This window comes from Anopheles moucheti, chromosome 3 (assembly GCF_943734755.1).
Source record: "Anopheles moucheti chromosome 3, idAnoMoucSN_F20_07, whole genome shotgun sequence".
Classification (NCBI taxonomy): domain Eukaryota; kingdom Metazoa; phylum Arthropoda; class Insecta; order Diptera; family Culicidae; genus Anopheles; species Anopheles moucheti.
In genome coordinates, this window is record NC_069141.1 from 50,115,907 (window position 1) to 50,136,265 (window position 20,359).

Here is a 20,359-nt window from a genome sequence, read left to right on the forward strand (position 1 = left end):
GGGGTTTTTGGTCTAATATTTACATTACATTTCGGGGCACCTCGATGATGTGAAGTGATGGTCAATCCTTTCGTGATGTGTCGATTTCCAGCTAAGAATAAAATGAACCTTCCCGTTTTCGTTAGCATCACCTCCCTCCGTTCCAGGGTGGGGAAACATTCTTGATCATGCCACATAATAAATTGTTGTTTTTGAGCCGGCATTTGGTTGGCTGTTGCCAAGCATAGTTTTGAATACAAACGACAATGTTTTACTATTTGTTTAATGGTTTTGTTCCGCCGATAACACAACGGTGTAATATAGATTTTTACGATTGAATGTGCCTGTTATTCCTGTTATCGTCTTATTTTTACGCTCAGTTTCCACGATCGTTCGATGCTTTGTTCATTCGCAAGTTTGACATATTTCATCATCAACGCGCGAGACAGTGTTGATTTTCAAATTTCCTGTTTCCTTCCCTTTGATGCATCATGGCGTGCCGCAGGAAGGGATTCCTTTGCGGGGCGTGTGGGTTGATGTTGAACCAGTGAAGAAGCTTTAAAGGCTTGTAGTGCGTTTTTTTTGTAGCTTTGTATCTTCTCCCATCCCAAGATGATAGCCAGCCCGCGCAAGGAAGTGGAAGGAAGCGGCTCGAACGTAAAAGAAAGCGAACAGTGAAGAAGTGTTAAATGGTCGATGAAGGAAAGGTGGACCCAGATCGGAGAGTAAAGCAACCCCACAGAGAAGAAGGAAAAAAAATCAAAGCAAATTATGTTACATCTCTTCCTCCCACATTGGCTGGGGTGTTATTTGCTTAAGAAAAGAATTTCATTACAATAAAGCCCGGAAAAAATGTCGTTGCGGGTGCCGCCCGGATGCCCGAGCGAGGCCAGCGAGCGCCTCCCGAAAGCTGACATTTTTTGTTACAGGTCCAAGTCTGTTTGAGATTGAAGATCGATGTCTTTTCATATTGTAATACTATGGAAATGGCCGGTTCGGTGTTCTCGTCGAGTGTTCCGACATTGGTACAATATTTATACCAATTCACAGTACCGTCGATGTGCAGTGTTTGCGGTAACCGTTTACAGGCGTTGTCCAATCGTCTGTGCGGCAAACAGTACGGACACTTTGAACGGTCATTGTTATTCCATCCTTCCAGTACCGACCGTTCGATGGTACGCTTTTTTTTTCGATCAATATCATCCACCAATGGAAATCCCAGAGAAACGTGAACTTTTATTACTTCACTTCCGTTCACAGCGAGTTCTCGCGTCCGGAAAGGGCAATGCTTTTGAAGTGCGTCAAGATACCGTACCCGATCGTGCCCGATCCGGTCCTACGGAATCGGGAACCACAGATTTGGTTTCATTTAAATGTCTGTTGAATCAATAAATACAATGCGACTTCTTTTAACGCCGCTTCCGCCATTGCACACCGCCAGTGTGAGATGAGTCAGACACGATAAGGTGTGACAAAAAAAATAAAGCAAAATAACGAAAGCAGCAAACTACTCTCTTCTGCTATGTAATGAAAAGAAGTATGTTGTGCTGATCTTTAGTTCCATGAAAAGCAACACACCCCATGTCCGGTGGGATGTATGGTGGAATTTATGCGCCATCGGGACAGGATGCTTGGGTTGTCTGTTTGTCGGGGCGCGATTTCTTGAATTGGTATAGTGAAAATGGGGTATATTTGGGTTAGTAATTGTTTGGCGAATAGTTTTCGGTCGTACTGTGCGTCTCCAAATGTGATTCATCTTTCGATAAATATGCTATTTAGCATTGTTTATTATGTTTAAATTTACTTTTGATTAACTGTCCTGTTGATAGATTAATATTGGAATAGCATTTTCTGCTGCATTTGTCGGATAGTTCAATTAATTAAGTACTCATACTTCATACGCACTACTAACTATTAGATTGGAGTAGGCTGTCTCCCAAATTTCTGAACAAAAGTTATTTTACTTTTCTGTACTTCTATATGTGGACCTTGACAAACCTTTATTAAAATAGCCTTATAACAGCTCAACACTTAACTTAACTACTTAACACTTAATTACTCCTCTTTACGAAGGGTCGGTTAAACTTAGATTCGCTCCACGACTACTATTCAAGTCTTCTGGACCAATCACCGACCCTCGGTGTCATGGGACCAACTCTTTGACTCCAGGGTATAACCATTCCTTGTCAAAATCTTCGTTCTACTGCCTAATGATTATTACATACAGAAATTACTTATTTAAGTAATTGAATCAAACGCAGGTATTCTCTAAATCTACTAATAATTCTATTTTTCGTGCGATAGTGGCTTCTTTCGATAAAATTTCATTCCTTCTACAAATTCGGACATTCCTTAATCGCTGTTGTAAAGTAGGGGCAAAACATCTTGATCAACACTCTCTACGATCAACACTCTTGCGCGTCTGATCAAAGCATCTTGTCATATCTTTCATTCACTGTCAGCGGCAACATTTTGTGTGCGGCAATAAATTATTCAATTAGATTCCATTCCGTGTGGTGCGAAGAGAAAAAAAAACCCAAAACCCCATCTTTACATACCGCACTATCAACACAAACACGTTTCCTTGCAAATTAATATGAGTTTTTTGGTGTTGTTTTATTTCATCTTTTACTCACCTCCTCACCTCGCCTAGTCGCGCGTGTTGACCGCATGTGACCTGCTATGGTCTCTGAACTTGAGTCGTTTTGGGGTTGGAAGGGTGTAATAAAATTCTTAAATGATGCTGGGAATGTTTTCTCGAATGGTGTCGGCGGTGACAAAAATTGTCAAGCGCCGCTTCTTTGGCATCTGTCCGTTTGTCCGACGCCTTGCAGCATTCCTCGTTCGGAATCGAATGTTAGGTGTTAAGTAAATCGCTTCCAACTTCAAACACCTCCCCCTTGATCGTGGCGCACTACCCTGCGGATGATTGTGCCTTTCTCTCACACCTAATCGGAACGTTTTTTTCTCCCTTACCCCGCTCGAGCTTCGTTCTCTCTAACGAACGGACAGCGAAACGGAGGGAGCGTAAATATTACATCAATTTCATTAATTTGACAGTTTAATATCAACGGAAATCCACTGGCTTATAAAAGTGGCTATAAAAGTGCTACCGATGTGTTGTATTTTATTTTCATCGCCCATGCTCCCGGGGGTCGTCCCCGGAGTGTGGCGTACCGAGACGTGATCAGAGTATCATGGATTGTTGATTGGCTAGATACCGAGCAGTAGGTAGTAGCAGCAACAGTAGTAGCAAGTATGCAGCTAATCTCGGTAGCAAATCGCAGCTTCTTTCGCTCAACATACGCTCTTGTTTTAGAGTGTGTAATGGCGATCCCTTCCCAGAAATTTCCTAGTACAGCACGTTCCGTGGGTGCCTTCGTCTCGATGCTAACCAGACCGAGGATCGCGACTCGCACCGGCGACAATGTATCAAAATGAGTGTTAAATATATGGACGTGTCGGTTAATCTTGCCACGACAGTTGTTGTGTCAGCGCCAGCAGAACGTGGTCGCATGCAGGACGCATCAGTACACCCAGTCGCCCCCCCACACACACACACGCGCGCGATCGGCGTGCGATGGTTCACGATCTCGATTTGTGTCTCCTATACGAGGGGTGTTGGAGGGTTTTTATTTTCCTCTGGTATGTTCTGATGTGACGCGTAGTTCATAATTAATTGTTTTCTGTCTTATTTTTACCTTTCTTGGTCGACAGTAAGAGAGAATATTTTATTCCCTTCCCATAAAATTGTTTCTATTACGATTGTTATTAATATCGAATATTTCTGTAGAAGTGATGCATTACAGCAATGGTTAAGTACACAATGTAGAGCGTGTTTAATGCATCACTTGGGTTCCTTTCCATCAAACAGTACCGCTTATTTGTCTTTTTCATTTCTCTTTGTTCAACCAGTCCAACACAGCAGACGAACATTCCGATCACGAGACGGATCCAGGCCGGGACGGAGAGTCGAGCGACGAGGGCGTTAATGTGAAGCGCCCGTCTCCGGACGCAAAGATGACATCCGGCATGGAATTTGGCAGAAGTCCAGACCATCACTCGGAGCTAAGGTAAGACCAATGATGCGTTGGACGGTGACCGCGGTGTCACCGGTTCTAATTAAGATCATATTAATTTTCACTAAAACTCCTTTGCTCGCCACACAGCCAGGCGACGGCAGCAGCAGCAGCGGCCGCAGCGGCAGCAGCCGCCGCCCAGTTCGGTGCGAACCATCCGCTGGGAATGCTCGGCAATCTGACGGCGCTCAACATGAATATGCCGGGATTGTCCGGGTTGGCGTCTGGGCTTGCGGCAGGCCACCATGGCGATGTGCTCGAGAAGCTAAAGATGCAGGTACGCGACATGAAGGTGGGAGCGCTGATGAGTGAACAAATGGCGGCCGACTTTGCCGCCCTTCATGCCGCTTCGTCGCCTTTCGGTGCAGCTCTGGCCGCCAGTGCCGCCAATGGAACCGGTAATGGGATGGGAATGTTCGGCACCGGAAGAGAGGAACCGCGTGGTGGAAGCGGTGGTTCTGGTTCTATGAATACCAGCGGTAGTGCTGGTGGAGGAGGTGGGTCACAATCACAAACAGGATCTCAGAATGGGGGTAACTTTTCCTTCACGCTACCGAACGCCCCGATCAGCAAGGATGGTAAGTTATCAGGAATCGATGTTTTTGTGAAATATTACTTAAGTAGTATTAATACTGTGTACGCTATTATTCCAAATTGGTGAAGTAGTGTACGTAAGTATTGACATTCCTGTCTATACTGTAACGTTAAACTGTTAATACTTTCCACTGCTTGGCCTTAAAATGGTACAAATCATAAAAAGGAAACTGAAAATACTTATGCTGTAGAGTTGAATTATTGTTTCTTTCATATCTATCTTCCACTACCTTCACCAAACCGGATACAATTGTACGACAAACAAATTACTCTAGAAGCAGCGGTATTGAAATCGCATTTCGCTTTCCAATTTTTAATCACCCCAGGCAATCCCGGTTCCAATTCGTCAACCTCGAGCGAAACGTCGAACTCGTCCCAACAAAACAACGGCTGGAGCTTCGAGGAGCAATTCAAACAAGTACGACAGGTAAGTTGCAAGTCGTCCCACGGTGCGTGTCTGACACGGGGGAAAGCCCCAGGGAAGCAGGGAAGGGCCGGAATTCACAACCAAGCTTCCTTCATGGCCCACATACAGGCAGCGCCGTGTTGCGTGGCACAGGCAAACAAATCCAGCAAAAGATTCGCAATTTCTCAAAACCTTCCTCCATTGGGTCATAATTTCGCAATCAAAAGATTGCATGTTTTATAGCGTACGCGTGAGGCGAACACCTAGGCCCTGTTTGGTAGCTTTATTTATTGCCTTCGTCTGGATGGGACCCGGGAGAAGGGTTGCTCACTTTTCACGCGGGCAAAACTACGCTACCCGTCTCGGTCGCAGCATCAATATTTATGGTTACAATCATTCATGATGTTTACAATTTTAATTAACTATTAATGCAACGATAAATACGGAGCTCGCAGCTCGCGAATGCGAACGCTTACCCAAACAACTGCACGTTTCGTTAGTGGTGAGATGCGTCTGAGGGTTTTCAAACAAGAGAATGTCCTACCGTGTTAAAGCATATATGTTTTATGAATTTAGCTTTATTCGACGAATAAATTGTCACACTTTGCAGCATTGAAAATGACACGATTCTAATAAAAATACCTAACGAATTACACAATAAAAGATCATTCCCTCTGTTTTAAGCGCAGTAAATGCAATTTCTAATTAAAGAAAGCTATTGCGCCTAGTGTTGGTTGGACGCACAAACACATACCCTCCCAGGCACGACACTCTAAGCTGAAGTGGGTACATGTTTGCCTTGCTAGATAAATTGCATCCACAACATGCTGATTAATTGCCGATCGAGCGTCAATAGCACGTTTCTATTAATTAATACTTGCCATCATTTGCCGTAGTGGCGCGAGTTTCTTCGTGTATGTGTACCTACGGGAGGAGATGACCATTGCCATCATCAAGTGGCCGAGACGCGTCAGGGCGATGCAGCAGTTTGCAGTCACTATTGGGTATTATGTGTACCGTTTGGTTACCATTACGTACGCTCATTCGCCTCTATTTCAACACTCGGTGGCGAGGTGTGCTTTTTTAGTCCTGAGCCATTTTATTACTAGTGTCATGGGGATGAATATTCATTTTCCGTGCAAACGCAAACGGTAGGCACCGTACGATCTCGTTGTAGTACGAACGATGATAATCGTCTGGCAATGCGCGATCGGGGAGAAACTCATCAGTTCATGTGCTGCAACGATGGATCGCATACTCAGCTTGTTGATGCATTAGGCAGTGTGATTTCTCTATTTGCTGGAGTTAAAATCTATGAACCTGCAGATGAAAGGGCACTTTGTAAGGATGTAATGACAGTTTGCAGTCGTTCCGTTTCGTTGGACATTATTTTGCCAATAAAATCCTATTGCGCACGTGCGATGAGCGCGTGCTTTACGAGCAGGTTTGTCCGATGCATAAGTTAGCGTTTGTCCACCATTGTTAACAGGTGAATGCAATTCGTAATGAACCCAACATAAAAAATTATGTCATATTTGATGACAAACTTATGATTTATACGTTTTTTAATGTTTTTGATGACCTGATGTGGTGATCTTCCCTAATCTAATACCGTTAGACGAACATTACCTATGCATTTTATGTTTTAAATGTTGCGTTAAACAAATTGATGCAGAATTCATTACAGGAAAAGGATAAATTGTGCATTTAATTGTAACGATACGTCTTGTCAGTACGTTGCCATTCGTTGAACTATGGTTGAATTTCAAAGACTGGATCTACCATCTCCGTTCCCGATTGAAAACATGTGCTTGTTCGATTATTATGCCGTAACCATAAACTGTTTGTCGTGTTCATTATTCCGTTCGAGATTTTATTGCCGCGCAGGCATGAACTTTTGTTTCCCCCTGTAGGCTACCCTTTGCATTGCCACCGCCAATGAATGCGGTCGTCCATCCATACTAATCCATCTGATGAGAGCACGAAGAAAGTATCGTACCCCGTCCAGACGGTTAGCTAGCAGTTGTGTACCCCCTGCAGCAACGAAATTGTGTACAGTAATTTGATATAAATTTTCACATCGAACGAGACCCAAGGAAACATTGAGCTGGTGTCCCGTTTGTCCCTCGGTCGCAGACACGTTTGTGTGTGTGTTTTTTTATTTTCCTCTGATGTTTCTGTAAAACAGCCGTTTGTTAATGCGATGAAACGTAAGGCACCCATATCGCTCCCAAGCCTAGTCTTGGTCTGATCGGGCTGGATCGGTTCCGTTTTCGTTTACGGTTCGTCCATCAACTTGCGGCACTATATTCGATATTATTATTTTCCATGCTTTTACTAATCGATTTGTAGCCCTCACCGATCCCCACTAACCTCGTAGGTTGTTTGCCTTTCCGTGTTGGGAACATCCAACGCCCTAGAATCCATGGTGACAGACATCTTCGGGGGTGCCGGAGTTAGTCATCACTAAGATCATCAGAAACTTGTTGGTTGGTCAAAAGTCCATAAATAACTTGAAGTGGTTCTTGTGATTGTTTCGTTACGGGTTCGAGTTGTCGATGAAACGTTAGATGAAGGAACAGTTTAATCTGTAGAACGTGGTTGCATAGCGGTGAATTGGTACACAACATCGGGCGTAGCAAATTGAGCTAAGAATGGTGCTATCCAATTTTTAAAACTTCATTTCGGACTATTGATTCTTAGTTTCTGATTTGTTTTTAAATCTATTAACTGCCCCTGTTAACTGTAAAGTTTTGCGAGTTTGAGAAATGGAAGTAATTATTCCCTTTTTTAATATTAACAAACCAAACCTATCTTTGTAGATATTTTATCGGGATTTGTGGCATTGCTCATGGGTTGTGTTACTTCTATTTCGCTAAATTACAAATTATGCATTATCGAACCCCGTGTGCCTACCATTTGAGGCGTTGGGAAATTTGTCGAGCATGTCCCGCAGCGCGCAATGTTTGCGTTTCGTCTGACACGCCGACCGCTGACGATGGAACTGTGACATCCGGCCATCAGTTGCGCCGATAGAGCATCTCTGAGTCAGCCGCTGCAGAGCAGCTTCGGCAGTGGAAACGTAGTCACACGGATGCCACAAGATGAAGCAGCGCCTCACCGCGGAACCGACGCAAAAGGAAGGGCAGTTTTGTGTTTGCATTTCGTCATCGGTCCCCAAGATCAGACCAAGCGTGCGCGGTTTGGCCGGCGAGACGCGCCAATATAATTTGACATAATGTCACGTTCGTCTAATTAAATTAGCTTGGAAGTCAAACGGATCGAAACCGAATGCATATTATTACAGAATGAAATATCCATTTGCAAACGGGGCTTTGCCGAAGGAGATACAGACGGACACAGAAAGTGAGAAATGGTTCGAAGAAGGACCTTGAAAAGATTTGCCAACAATCATTTTACGGTTTTATTGGGATTTATTTTTATTTGTGTTTTTTTTATGTTTTTGCAACAAAATTTGTAGCAATGTTGTACTTTATTTGCCATTGAAATTTGTGCGGTGTTATCTGAAGGACTATTTTATTCTTAAGTCGTAAACTCCATGAGGCTTTGGTGTTGACTTTCCTTATGAAATAACTTGATATTATTTATTTGTAGCTCTAAACCACTACCAGTAGAGCTTTTTGCATCTTCGATGGTAACATGATTACAATGTGATTTTAACCGTTACTGAGCATCTAATTACTTAAATTACAATGCGTACTCTATTGCAAACGATGCATGGGCCCCCGTTCAGCATCCCGCACAAATAAAGGTAACGAGCGCGTGAGTCGTGTATTAAGATGGCGAACCACGTCAAAATCACCTTCTATCGCAATTGGACGAGATTAAGTGATCAGAGTGCAAAAGGAAAATGAATCCATCGCTCATGACGCACGGAAAAACTAAAAACCTTTTGATTAGCATGCAGCTTGTACTCCACACGCGCATACACCATTGCGTACACAGCACCACGCGGCCCGTCCTCTCAATCGCCTGTACCAAACACATCGCTTCACACTGCAGTGAAATTGAAACCGAAAAATGGATGTCTAATTGTGTGCCTCTGTGCACCCGAGCGATCGGGCCGACGAAGCATCAGGCGACGAAAGTCTGAAGGTCCTTGTCGTGACTGGCGAAGAAGAAGGTGGCCCAGGGTTGTACCTTCCTTGATGGTGAAGGGGCGACCGGGGATACAAAGGGGACAGGTTTCATTACAGAATGCACATGCATCAACACTCGCGCGTAAGGCAACGGTATCGGTATGTTCATTATTTTGCAGCTGTAATATATGCCGATGCATTTGTCTTTTAGTCACATTTCAATTTTGTTAGCTGCTGGTTAGCTTTCCTACTCTTGCCCGTACGGGTGGTATATATCGCTTCCTTTCCTCTAGTGTATACACCCTGCACGTTTGGGAGTTGGCAGACGTTCTATGTTCTCTGCAGCATACAACATAGTTGATGGTGTGGAAATACCCTCCGGAACGGGGTTTTCTAGGATGCGCATGTCTATGAATAAGATTCGTGCCATGTTGGAAGTCTGTGTTCAAGGGTTTTGCAATGTAATACACTCTATTACTCGTCTGTGGTTACGCAACAAATTCAAACACGATTTGATTCGTGCGCTTATGGAATAAACTGTATATCAAAAAGTTTTCCATTTGAAAAAAAAAAACAGTTTCATTTTCGCTTTAGAAACGGAAACTCTTTGCCATGCAAGAGAATACTTAATCAATTTACAATGTAAATTAATAACTTTAAAACGATTAACCAAAATTTTTTGACTTTGCTTTTTCGAACTGACAGGTTCAACGATACTCATCATCACTTGCCCGAAAGATGACAGCTACATTAGGACCTTTCGTTTCGCCTTTCCTTCCCTCCGACTGATTTGCCAGTGTTCTAGCCATTGATTATATTTGTGAATAATTTCAGCGAGATGAAATCCATCTTGCAATCTTTCAAACCCCCGTATGAAAAGCGCCGGCTGTTTTATTCGAAGCTGCGTCGCGTCGTAGGATCATCGGCATTTTCCCGGTTGCTTTTTTTTTCAAAACGTATTGAAGTACGATGTGCGACGGTAAAAATAGCTTCTAATGCAACCGCCTCGTGCATGCAAAGGAAAACGATGATCAGCCTGTACCACAAGGATTCTGTGGCATGGTTATGCTGACATGGTAACGTGCCATCTAATCGGTTTTGCTGTTAATTTTCGGAAGAAAGGAAAAAGAAATTGCTTTGAATTCCTGTCAATATTTTCCCCACGCGATCTTGGATTTCCACAAACGATCGGGACGGAGAGTTCAAAACCGCAGAGTTCAAGGTCTCGGAGCATGCACGTTGTGGATGTTTGTAAGAAGCAAAAAAAGGGGGCACATAATCTATAGGAACGAAATTAATTGGTTAGTCATGAAATGTTCCATTCACGATTTTTTCCCTTCGCCTCTCGTGCAGTTTTCTCCCGAGACACGTCAAAGTGATTTAGCCGATTTAGATTTGAAAGATGTTCTCCACTCGACGATGGTGTGAGGACACTAACAATCGGTCGATCGCTCGCAGTGCGGGGAACAATCGTTTCGATCTCCTCTAGCGACGGGAGTTATGATAATTTTCCTAAATTATTTCATCCTTCACTTTCTCAGGGCGACGCGTCAAGGTGGGGGGGTAATAGTGGTGGGGCGGTTGGGTGAAGTGAAGTTTTCGAGACAGGTTTTTCTTTCATATTATAAATTATGTTTGGCCAATTTTTTTTCCACAAAACAACATAAAACGCATTCATGTGTGCGCTGCGTGGACAGCAGAGAGGATGGCAGAAGGGTCGGCGAGGTGTTGGGAAAATATTCAAATTATATTAAATAAGCTTATCACGAAAGCTTCTGTATTTGAAACTTAGCGGCCCGATCGGGCATCGTGTTTAATATTTCTGCTGTCTCTTTTTCTTTTAGCGCTGTGCACATACACACGCACTCACACACTCTTTGCCCTTTATTCCGAGCCGAGGGGCATCCTTCGGACATCCTTTTCCGGGAGGCGGCAGAATTAACTGCCCGGACCACAGCGCAAGTGCAGTCTCGCTCGAGCACGGTTAGGAGTGGAGGGCGCGCTCGCTGGCCTCTGCCTTCTTTGGCATGGTTGTGCAGAAAATTGTTATCACATGCGTGAGCATAATGATGCGATTCCGGTGGATTGTGTGCATTCGGGAGCTGAGAAATAATACATTTAAAAGATATCCGCTTGCTGCGCGTATCCGTTGCATCGACAGCCGTCCGGGATGGATGGATGGAAAAGTGTAAAGTGGGATGAAAAAGGGAGCAAAATAAAAGCGGTTGGTCACTGCCACTCCGTCGGCCCCACTGCGTCCTCTGCGCTGGTACAAGATTGATTGGTCAATTTGTTGCCGAGTTTCTGCTACCGCAGAACGCAGCGCGCTATCTTGCCGTGAGGTAGATGGCTACCAAGGATTTTTGGAATTTTGCAGGCAGCTGATGCATGCAAATTAATTTTCTGCATCATTGGATACAAACATTTGTACAACACTCTCATACGGCATGCTGATTAATGTATCATTTTAAAAGTTTATTTCATAGATGATGTATGAAAAGTGCATTGAAAAAAGTCTTCCATGACACTACTTATTGTTAGTTTTCTCAACATGGTGCGCCTTTCTTTGAACCGCATACAATGCCCGGTGTTTGCATATTTAGCATTGCGGTACTATTTTAGAACACTCGAGTGAAAATCTGCAGTCCCGTTTGAATGGAATTCTTTAACAGATTAACGAGTTTAACTGCTCAGTGAACTTGAAAAAATGAACTTCTGAACAAATTATCATCAGCGTAACGAACCAATGTCGTTAGCAACATGCTTAACCCGAAATAATCATGCCGCTTGTTTAGGAATATGATTATTCTTAGGAATCTTTGGAATGTGGAATAAATACACTAATTGAGTTAACACTTTCGGTGCTTGGTGCAAAAGCCGCTGTAGCAAAATCATTACAGTTTGAGTTTGATTACGCTTTGCGCTTTTCAACCAGTTTTTTTCAGTTGCTGGAATCAATTATGCACGCTCGTATTTGTTGAATAGAGAGACTAGTATAAAATTTGTTAACTGCTCACAATATCAGTTACTTATAATTAGATTTGATTTTTACATCAACATTTAACGATGTTTGAGATCTAACACATCGTAGTTCGAGGATCGAATCTCTCTGCTCGAATTCAATATTCTCGCTGAGCAAATATGACCTTAGCTAGTACACAATGTAAGTAAGATGTTTTTTGTTCTATAACTCATAGAAGCTATATTTTGCCATTTATGGTGTTTGGGATTTCCATCAAGATCAGGGAAGCATCAGGATCTTTATCCTGATAACGATTCCTTGATCAGTTTTATCGTGAGAAAGAGAAGAGAAAGCAGGAAGAAATTACCCACCTTAAAATACTTTATTTTCAATTTATATTTAATAAGTATTTTTAGTCAAAGAAAAAGAAGAGATAAAAAGTGAGAGAGAAAGAGAGAGGGAGAGAGTAGAGATTTTCTGAACTTTTTTTTTGTATCTCGTTTTATGATATAAATTAGCGTAAAATGTGTTATAGGCAAGGCAATTTAGTGTGTAATTACACGGAATTGAAATAATTCAAGTAATTTAATTGTAAGTGTGTAATTTTTCCCGTATGTATTATTGTTTTATTGTTGCAAACAAGTGTAGTTTCATTTTAAAATTTTGAGCTCTTTGTCTTTGTCTTTGAGCTCTACAAAATTGGGTCTTTCATTTCCTCTATCAACGATGTTGCAAGGAATATATCTTGTTTTCTTTGGAATTGCTATTTCCGAGCTGCACGGTTAAACAATCATCCGGTAAAATGGCATTGGGAGAGATAGCAGAAAGTATTATTATCTTGCAGATTACTGCAATTCTTACTAGTTCACTATTGTTTTGAGGTGTAATCCGATGCCTTAAATAAAACAGTGAGTTTACTAGAGGTAACAAACATATTTCGACAGTCCCCCTAACGCTCGGTTCACAGAAATATCCATATTATTATCGCTATATATTAAACAATCTTTACGATGCCGCATCATTTTTCTGGCTATGATTATCCACTCTTCAGAATGACATTTACAGGGCCGACCACACAGTACACCTTCCAAAAGCAGTGAAGTTTGCACCGAAACGCTTAAAAATTGGTGAAAACCTCCCGCCATAAAGTATTGCTGTTTAATGCAGCTCGCTTTTCTGCACAAACGGTTTTGAGTGAAAGAATTCGCTTAGATGTTTGCCGGCGCTTCTACTGACTGGTCGTTTGGGCACAGCACAGCCACAACGAGATCCGCTTTTACCCGGTGGTCCCTTCGTTCCAATCTCATCGACGATGGAAGTGTGAATTGGCGTACGTTTCGAGCGATGATTTGTGTCCAACGATCAGGCTCGTTCGTGCATACCGGATTAGACGGAACACAGAGAGTAGAGAGAAAGGGCTGAGAACTGCAGAGCTGAACTGCATCCAGTGTGAAGAAACTGCACTTCTCGTACATTCGCCACCACCAGCAGGATCGGCCATGGGAATAAACAGGCGAACGCCACCGAAAGAAGCATGCGGGAGACATGACACGGGTACGCCTGTACCTCGTTTGTGGTAGATTAATTTGCTGATAGACGTTTTATAGTGTTTTACATGATGTACATTACTCTTTTTCGCGCGCTTGTTCGGTGCATTTATCATGGCCGCTGGTGGGTCTCCTTCGGCGGGTGGATACAAACAAACCCCGAACCAAGAGAATGTTAATTTCGCTCAGCTTCTTGTGCAACGCGTTTGCATCTCTGTTTGTGAATCGCTGTGGGTGATGCGACGGTGAATGCATACCGAGCGGTTCCGTTCCTGAGGATGGACTTGCTGGGAGGTTTTTGCGTGAGCGAATGAGAATCATGTGCGGGAGCGCAACCCTTTTACGGTACGTGTTGCGTGTTAGGTACGTGATTGCAGATGCACGACGCAGGCATTAATTTAGGATCCTTTTTTGTTGCAAATCCATCATATCAGTGCAGAAATAGTGCAGTATGCATAACGAAGTGCATGCTGAATGCATATCGTTATGTCATGATTGTGATAGAATGTATGCATGTCTGACTGTTGGCGTATTTTTATATTAATTATTATGTTTGCTGCTAGTCTGTTTGATTTTCAGTTGGAATGATTAAAAACTATCTTGAACAGATCTTCAGTAGGAAGCTAAATATTGGTTTGCTGTTCAGTTTGTAATTTCTGATCTGAAGTTTAAATGAAATGTGTTGAAAAGCTTACGCCAAATTAGGAATTCCCGTAGTGATCTCGAGAAGAATTCAATTCGTGGTATGATTTGAATTTAAAATTTAATATATTGTATTCACAATTCCGTTAGTGACTTACGACGATGCAGTTTTAAATTTCAACATACGTAGTATTACGATAATGTTCTTAATACGGAACAACCGTTTCGAGTTGGGAAGATGAGTTTAGTTCAAAGATTAAGCGCCTCAAATCATTCATGGAACGAATCGTTCTTTCACCATTTCCAACACGTCCATCATCAAGCCCAAGCCAGTAAAGCCGTGCTGTAAAGAGCAGAGCAGTTTTAGGTCGTTTGATAAATTGTGGTCGTATTATGAGTAATATAAATTTTATTTCTGCCTTTCTGCTGCCATGTGCTGCCACAATGTAACCGCCGCCGATCGTTCCAGTGTGGCCGTGATCGTGCGAAAGGTGCGAAAGAAGGAAGTGTTGTTCTTCAGCGCTGAGGTGATGAGAAGCGTACAGTGAAAAACGTACACCATTAATACGAGGCACCGTGGTACAAATTGAATGAAAATGGAACTCTTTTAATAGAGTCAACACCTCCGAAAGGGTGTGTGAGAATGGGAACGACACGCTGATGTCGCATCTTGCCAGCTCTTTATTCAAATCCTACCATACCATTTAGCAAACCACCACGCGGCATGAATGAACTTATTTCTTCCGTTTCACAACAACCGTTCCCTCCCCTCCCACCGTCATGCCCACTAATCCCTCGCCGCGGGAATCTTGTCAGCTCGCGCGATGCCTGCGAAGCAAAGGATTGATCGACGAGGATTAAAAGACGTGAGACGATCTTTCATATTCTGGTTCGGTATTTTTTGTTTTGTTTGGTTATGTTTGACAAAACGTTTCACTGATGAATGGGTGCCTGATGGGGTGAGATCTGCGGGTGGGATTATAGACTTGGTTCGCACATTCACCTGCACCCTCTCAGACATTGAGGAAAAAAATTGGTAAAAGGCTGCTTGGTGACTCCCACGGGCTCCCCCGAGCCTTGAATGGGCTGAATGGCGTTCGTTTGTGCTCAGAGTGTGGTAATTATTTAATGCCCAGTCTCTTCCATGCTGTTTGGTGGAAATTGATACATCAACAAACGGTGCAGAGCAACCGGTGGGGCTGTGAAAGATGTAAGGAGATGATGGTAGAAAGTAAGATGACGGTATTAGTATTTAATATTAATGCTCTCGTCACCGAATGCTATGTACAGTAACACACCGTAAGACGCCGTGCGGTAATTATTTTCTATTTTCAAATTATATTCAAACTGCACTCATTTCTTACCGTGGCTCAATATTTGTTCGGTTCTCTGTTTTCACCGTTCCGTTCCCGTCTTTGCCTCGCTCTATTGCTGCTTCCCCATCATCGATCGCGGGATGTCGTCGCGTCCCATACACACGCAACCTGAAATCGTTCATTTTTAGTCCATTGTGATTTGCGATGAGCGGCAAGCGGCGGTGGAGCAGTAGGACGGCTGATGGCAGGAACTCCGATGACGATCGAACGTTACGTCGACGAGCGCAACATGATAAATTGTTTTGAATTATTCATTCTTTCAACGGCACGGAGCGATAAATTACCGACTTTTAACGAAATAAATAGAAGCCCTGTGATGGTGGATGCCCATCGTTTAGCTTGCCCGTATGCATGGGCTCCAGTACATCGGGCGGTTGGTATTTAATTTGCCGCAGGAAGATGCATACACTTTGAAGGATTCATGTTTTGGACAACGAGAAACAGGAGGGAATGTTTTAGATTGATTTTGTTTAGCTTTTTGTTCGGCGTTTCAGTTATTGAAAACCATCAAAATTGCGAAATAATTGGAATTCTCAAAGACATTTCTAGCTATTTTTCTTTTTCTTTTCGTTATTTGCTTGTTTTGTTTGATTATCGTTTTTCACTTCTTTCATCGGAATTATAAGTAAGTTATTAATTGCATTTCTTCTTCTTCTTATTAGTATTATATTAATTATTATTACTATTGGTGTTATCATTATTTCGTTTTATATTTTATTTATGAAATTTTTATTTCTTCTTAGTTTCTCTGATTTTATTTTCTAATTATCATTAGGGAGCAAAGTTATAAACAAGGCTGCAGTGTATATGTACATAAACTCAAATAAATTATTTTTCTCTCCAAGCTACATTCTTGCATGGATTAGCATATCCTAATCCACGATGCATAACATTCCAAATAAAGAGATTTATCATTGGCCGTGCTGTGTTTTCCCTGAGAGCTTGTCAAAGAGCAACTCGTTTGATGGGTGTACGTTCATCATAAAGTCCTTCCTCCTTCAGTGGTTTATCGGTTCACAGTCTGAGAAATATTTAGAATCTCGCCTTGCGAAAACTAAAGAAACTTTGGTCCGCCGCCGGCAGTGACACAAATGACGTTTGGCTCGGCAAGACCCACGAGCCAAGTAAACGCCCCTGTCCGAGTGTCCGTTCCGTTTTCCCGGTTCTTCAATTTTCCATCGGTAAAACCACGGACGCCGGGTCTGAGACAAATGAGACACGGTACGGTCTTGTTTGGGCTGGCCAGCGTACGGATGCACACGGTGCATCGCAACCGCTAACGCCCTTTTGGCCTCTCGAATGAATGCTGGCTGACTTCACAGTGCGCGAGAGAAAGGCACGAGGCGACTGCGCGAATCGCACGCGTAGTATGCCTCCGAGATATAAAACTAGTAATTACGGCTGATTAAAATGATTCGTACTAATGATCGCTTTCTGTCTCGCTTGTTCGCATCTTTTTTCTGGGCATCGGTAAGAGTTGTGGGTAAAAAATACCACAGAATACCCGCGAGATATCTTCCGACAGCCTTCCGCGTGCAATTTTGTATCCTACAGCGTTTTCATTACAAGCCACGGATGCAATCACATAAAACCGCATATGAAGCGTTTGTAGGCAGAGACATGGCGTTCGCTTCCATGCGCTGTATGTTGTTTTCCAATGCCGTACACATCCTGTCGAAACTTCAAGCTGCATAAGGGAAGAAATTCGTGCGAGGTGTGAGTCTCGGGACATATGTTCTCCACAGGTTCGCTAATGTTATTAATTGCCCCCGAAGCCGTGTGCAGTTTTGTCTGAACTTCGCTTTTCATCTCGAGCGAAACAGACGCAGGGAAAGCCAACGAATGGGGGTCATGCGCTTGGTCCCCGCAGGTCTAAACGCGCGCGCGTCCGACCCGTCGTGTTCTGGTGCAATATTCTATCCCCTGCCTATCGTGCACCTTTCCAGCCGCCAGCTGACCGTGAGAGAAGTGTTTTGTTGTGGCCAGAAGTTATGGTTTTAATTACCGACATTCTTTGCACGCATCGGTAGGAGAAGATTTCTGTGACGTATGGAACGTCCGTTGCGTTGGAGATGTGATCGAAGCTGACGTAGCATTTACTCTAAGTATCTAAGTTGCTAATAATGGATTTTTTAGTGTATATTGTAAATTTCTATGTGAATATCTATTCTGTTTTACATTTCATAAACAAATTTATTTATCGATAGATTTCATAGTTTGCCTTACATTCCAAAAGCTTACCAGTTGCTTTTAAATAATATAATTTAATTGATTGCATATAAGAAACCGGTCAATATGTTCTACTCTAGATTTTTGGTATTGTAAAAAACATTCTTCGACTTTCGAAATCTTTATTAAAATGCCAGCGTTTATTTGTTTTTTATTAATTTTTATTCACAAATGATGAATTGTTTCTTGAGTTTTCTATGTAGCTTGATTATAATTGATTATAAACTATTATTATTATCATTAGTTGTTATTAATATGAATTACTATAGGAAATATTTTAGTAAGAATTCTGCCGATTCAAAGTATTCTGTTTTGCTATAATGTGGTTTGCTAGACTGATCGTCATCTTCATGGACGAGATTAGTTGGAATTACAGGCAGTCCCCGAGATACGCTATTATAGCGGACCGCTATAACCCGGGAATAATCCGCGTATCTCGATTTTCCGCGTAAGTCGAATCCTGGTGCAATTTCGTTTATACCTCAAAATCACAGAGTCGACTTCCTTCTCTGCATTTAATTAATGCAGCGCATCAGTCGATTTTTGGAAATATTGCATTAAAATAAGTTAATAACAAATAATTTATGTGACATAAAAGGTATTATCGACCAATTTTTCACCATTTTGCTGAAATTTTGTACTATAAACTAGCTCAGCTGTCAAATTTTCAAAAACCGCGTATCTCCGAATTCGCGTATCTCGGGGACTGCCTGTACATTACAAATACAGTTTATTTCAATAGCTTTCCTTGCGAAGTTCTCTTTCGGTATTATGTGATCGTGAAGGAAAATAAGCACCCTCTCACTGGACGACAACATCAGTCTTAAAATCCCCATCATCATCATTCCGTGAGCAGATAAATGCACTTGAGTGATTCTCACCTTCCCCCTATTCATTCCCTTGCGCGCGTGATGCAGCAATGCACACATATGCAACACATTTCAAGGGCAGTAAAAGGGCGCAGAACGATCTCCGAATTTCCAAAGCCCAAAACTATATCCCGCACGGTTCGAGACATCTATATTTAGCGGTGGGATTAATTTATCGATTGTCACGGTACGGTTCTGCTGGAAAACAACGCTTTTCCAGCAAAGTAGCATTTCGTACTCGTAAAAGGATGCGCTTGTGTGTTCGGTGATACCTCCGTGGGGAATTCATTTTGCTATGCCTTTTCCATGACACCACAGCGAGAGCGCCCTCTTTCTACCTCTCTCTCGCTCGGAAGGAGTCTATTAATAGTGATCACTTCATCAATTTCCAATCAAAATTAATCGTCTTCGGCTATGTGTTCTCGTTCGTCTCGCTTAGATGCTGGTAGATTAGGGGTGTGGGATGGTGCAATAGAACAAAGGACGAGATCCCTCGGTTGTACGATTTAATTAGAGTCCGTTTTGAAGGAGATGTACATGGCAAGATTTTTACGGCCAGCGGATCATGATGACACTTGGGAAGAGCAGCTGACTCCGGTACTGTTACTGTGTGCCCTGATGAGTCCTTACATCCTTGCAACAACACTTGGTTGTGAGGGTGGGATTATTGACATGAGCATTATCGGAACGGGAACAGCTGTATCCTATCACATCTTAACTATCGCTTTACCCATAGTTGCTGCGTGAATGAGATTCAGGAGGCGTTGTTCTGATTAAATGTTTGTTCTGTATGGAGGAATTTTTGGCGTAAAATAATAGTAATTTAATTTGATTTTTAGGTAAATATATTGAAAATCCGTGTTTCAATATTGTTTAAATTAGTTTCTAGAATCGATCAATACGCCAAGGACAGAAATTGTAATTATTTTCAGCTGAAACTCCTATTATTGTACCATATTTGTGAACTGCATAATCGTTTCAATATTCTTGCTCGTCACTCTCCCATCCGCTTCCTTTTCGTTTTATTTAAACCATCAATTCGTTCGTTCCGAAATCTAATAAAACTTTGATCACCGAGCATAGAGGCATGTGCTGTCACCACATGTTTGCCATTACGGGCACTCAGCTTCAAGATCGTACTGCAGACCGAATCTGCATCGGAACGAGCAGAGTGTGAGCAGAGCGTTAGAGGGTTGTCTAGTGGCGCGGAGAAACCAACCCAAATGACACGGCGGATGGATAGTAAAAGTTACTACGTCACGAGACAAATGTGTGTAACGTTTTTACGACTTTTTTCCCTCGACGAATCGCGAGGGCATTGCATTGCTTTGCACCGCGTATGTCTGGAGCGCCCATGAAAAGAACCGCGGCCGAGAGGAACGAATTTTCATTCGACGCTGATCGCCCGTCACCCGCATCATTTCCCGTGCCCTCCCCCCGCGTGTCCATTCATCAGCGAGGCAAATATCAATTGTTTTTATGTCGCCGCTGAGCAGCTTCGGCGATGCGTTATTGTGTGGGCCACGGTCGAAAATATGGGTCACAGTTTTCGACGCGAACTTTTCCGTTGCAGCTG

The 20,359-nt window shown here is 42.7% G+C and overlaps 1 protein-coding gene across 1 annotated transcript in view; it reads left to right on the top strand.

Moving 5' to 3' along the window:
* LOC128303564 (protein dead ringer-like) overlaps nt 1-20,359 on the top strand; it is a 101,001-nt gene that overhangs the window by 16,832 nt on the left and 63,810 nt on the right. The window contains exons 3-5 of the mRNA XM_053040554.1: nt 3,895-4,052; nt 4,149-4,636; nt 4,979-5,079. Coding sequence (XP_052896514.1) covers nt 3,895-4,052; nt 4,149-4,636; nt 4,979-5,079 — 747 coding nt within the window. The remainder of the gene's footprint in view (nt 1-3,894; nt 4,053-4,148; nt 4,637-4,978; nt 5,080-20,359) is intronic.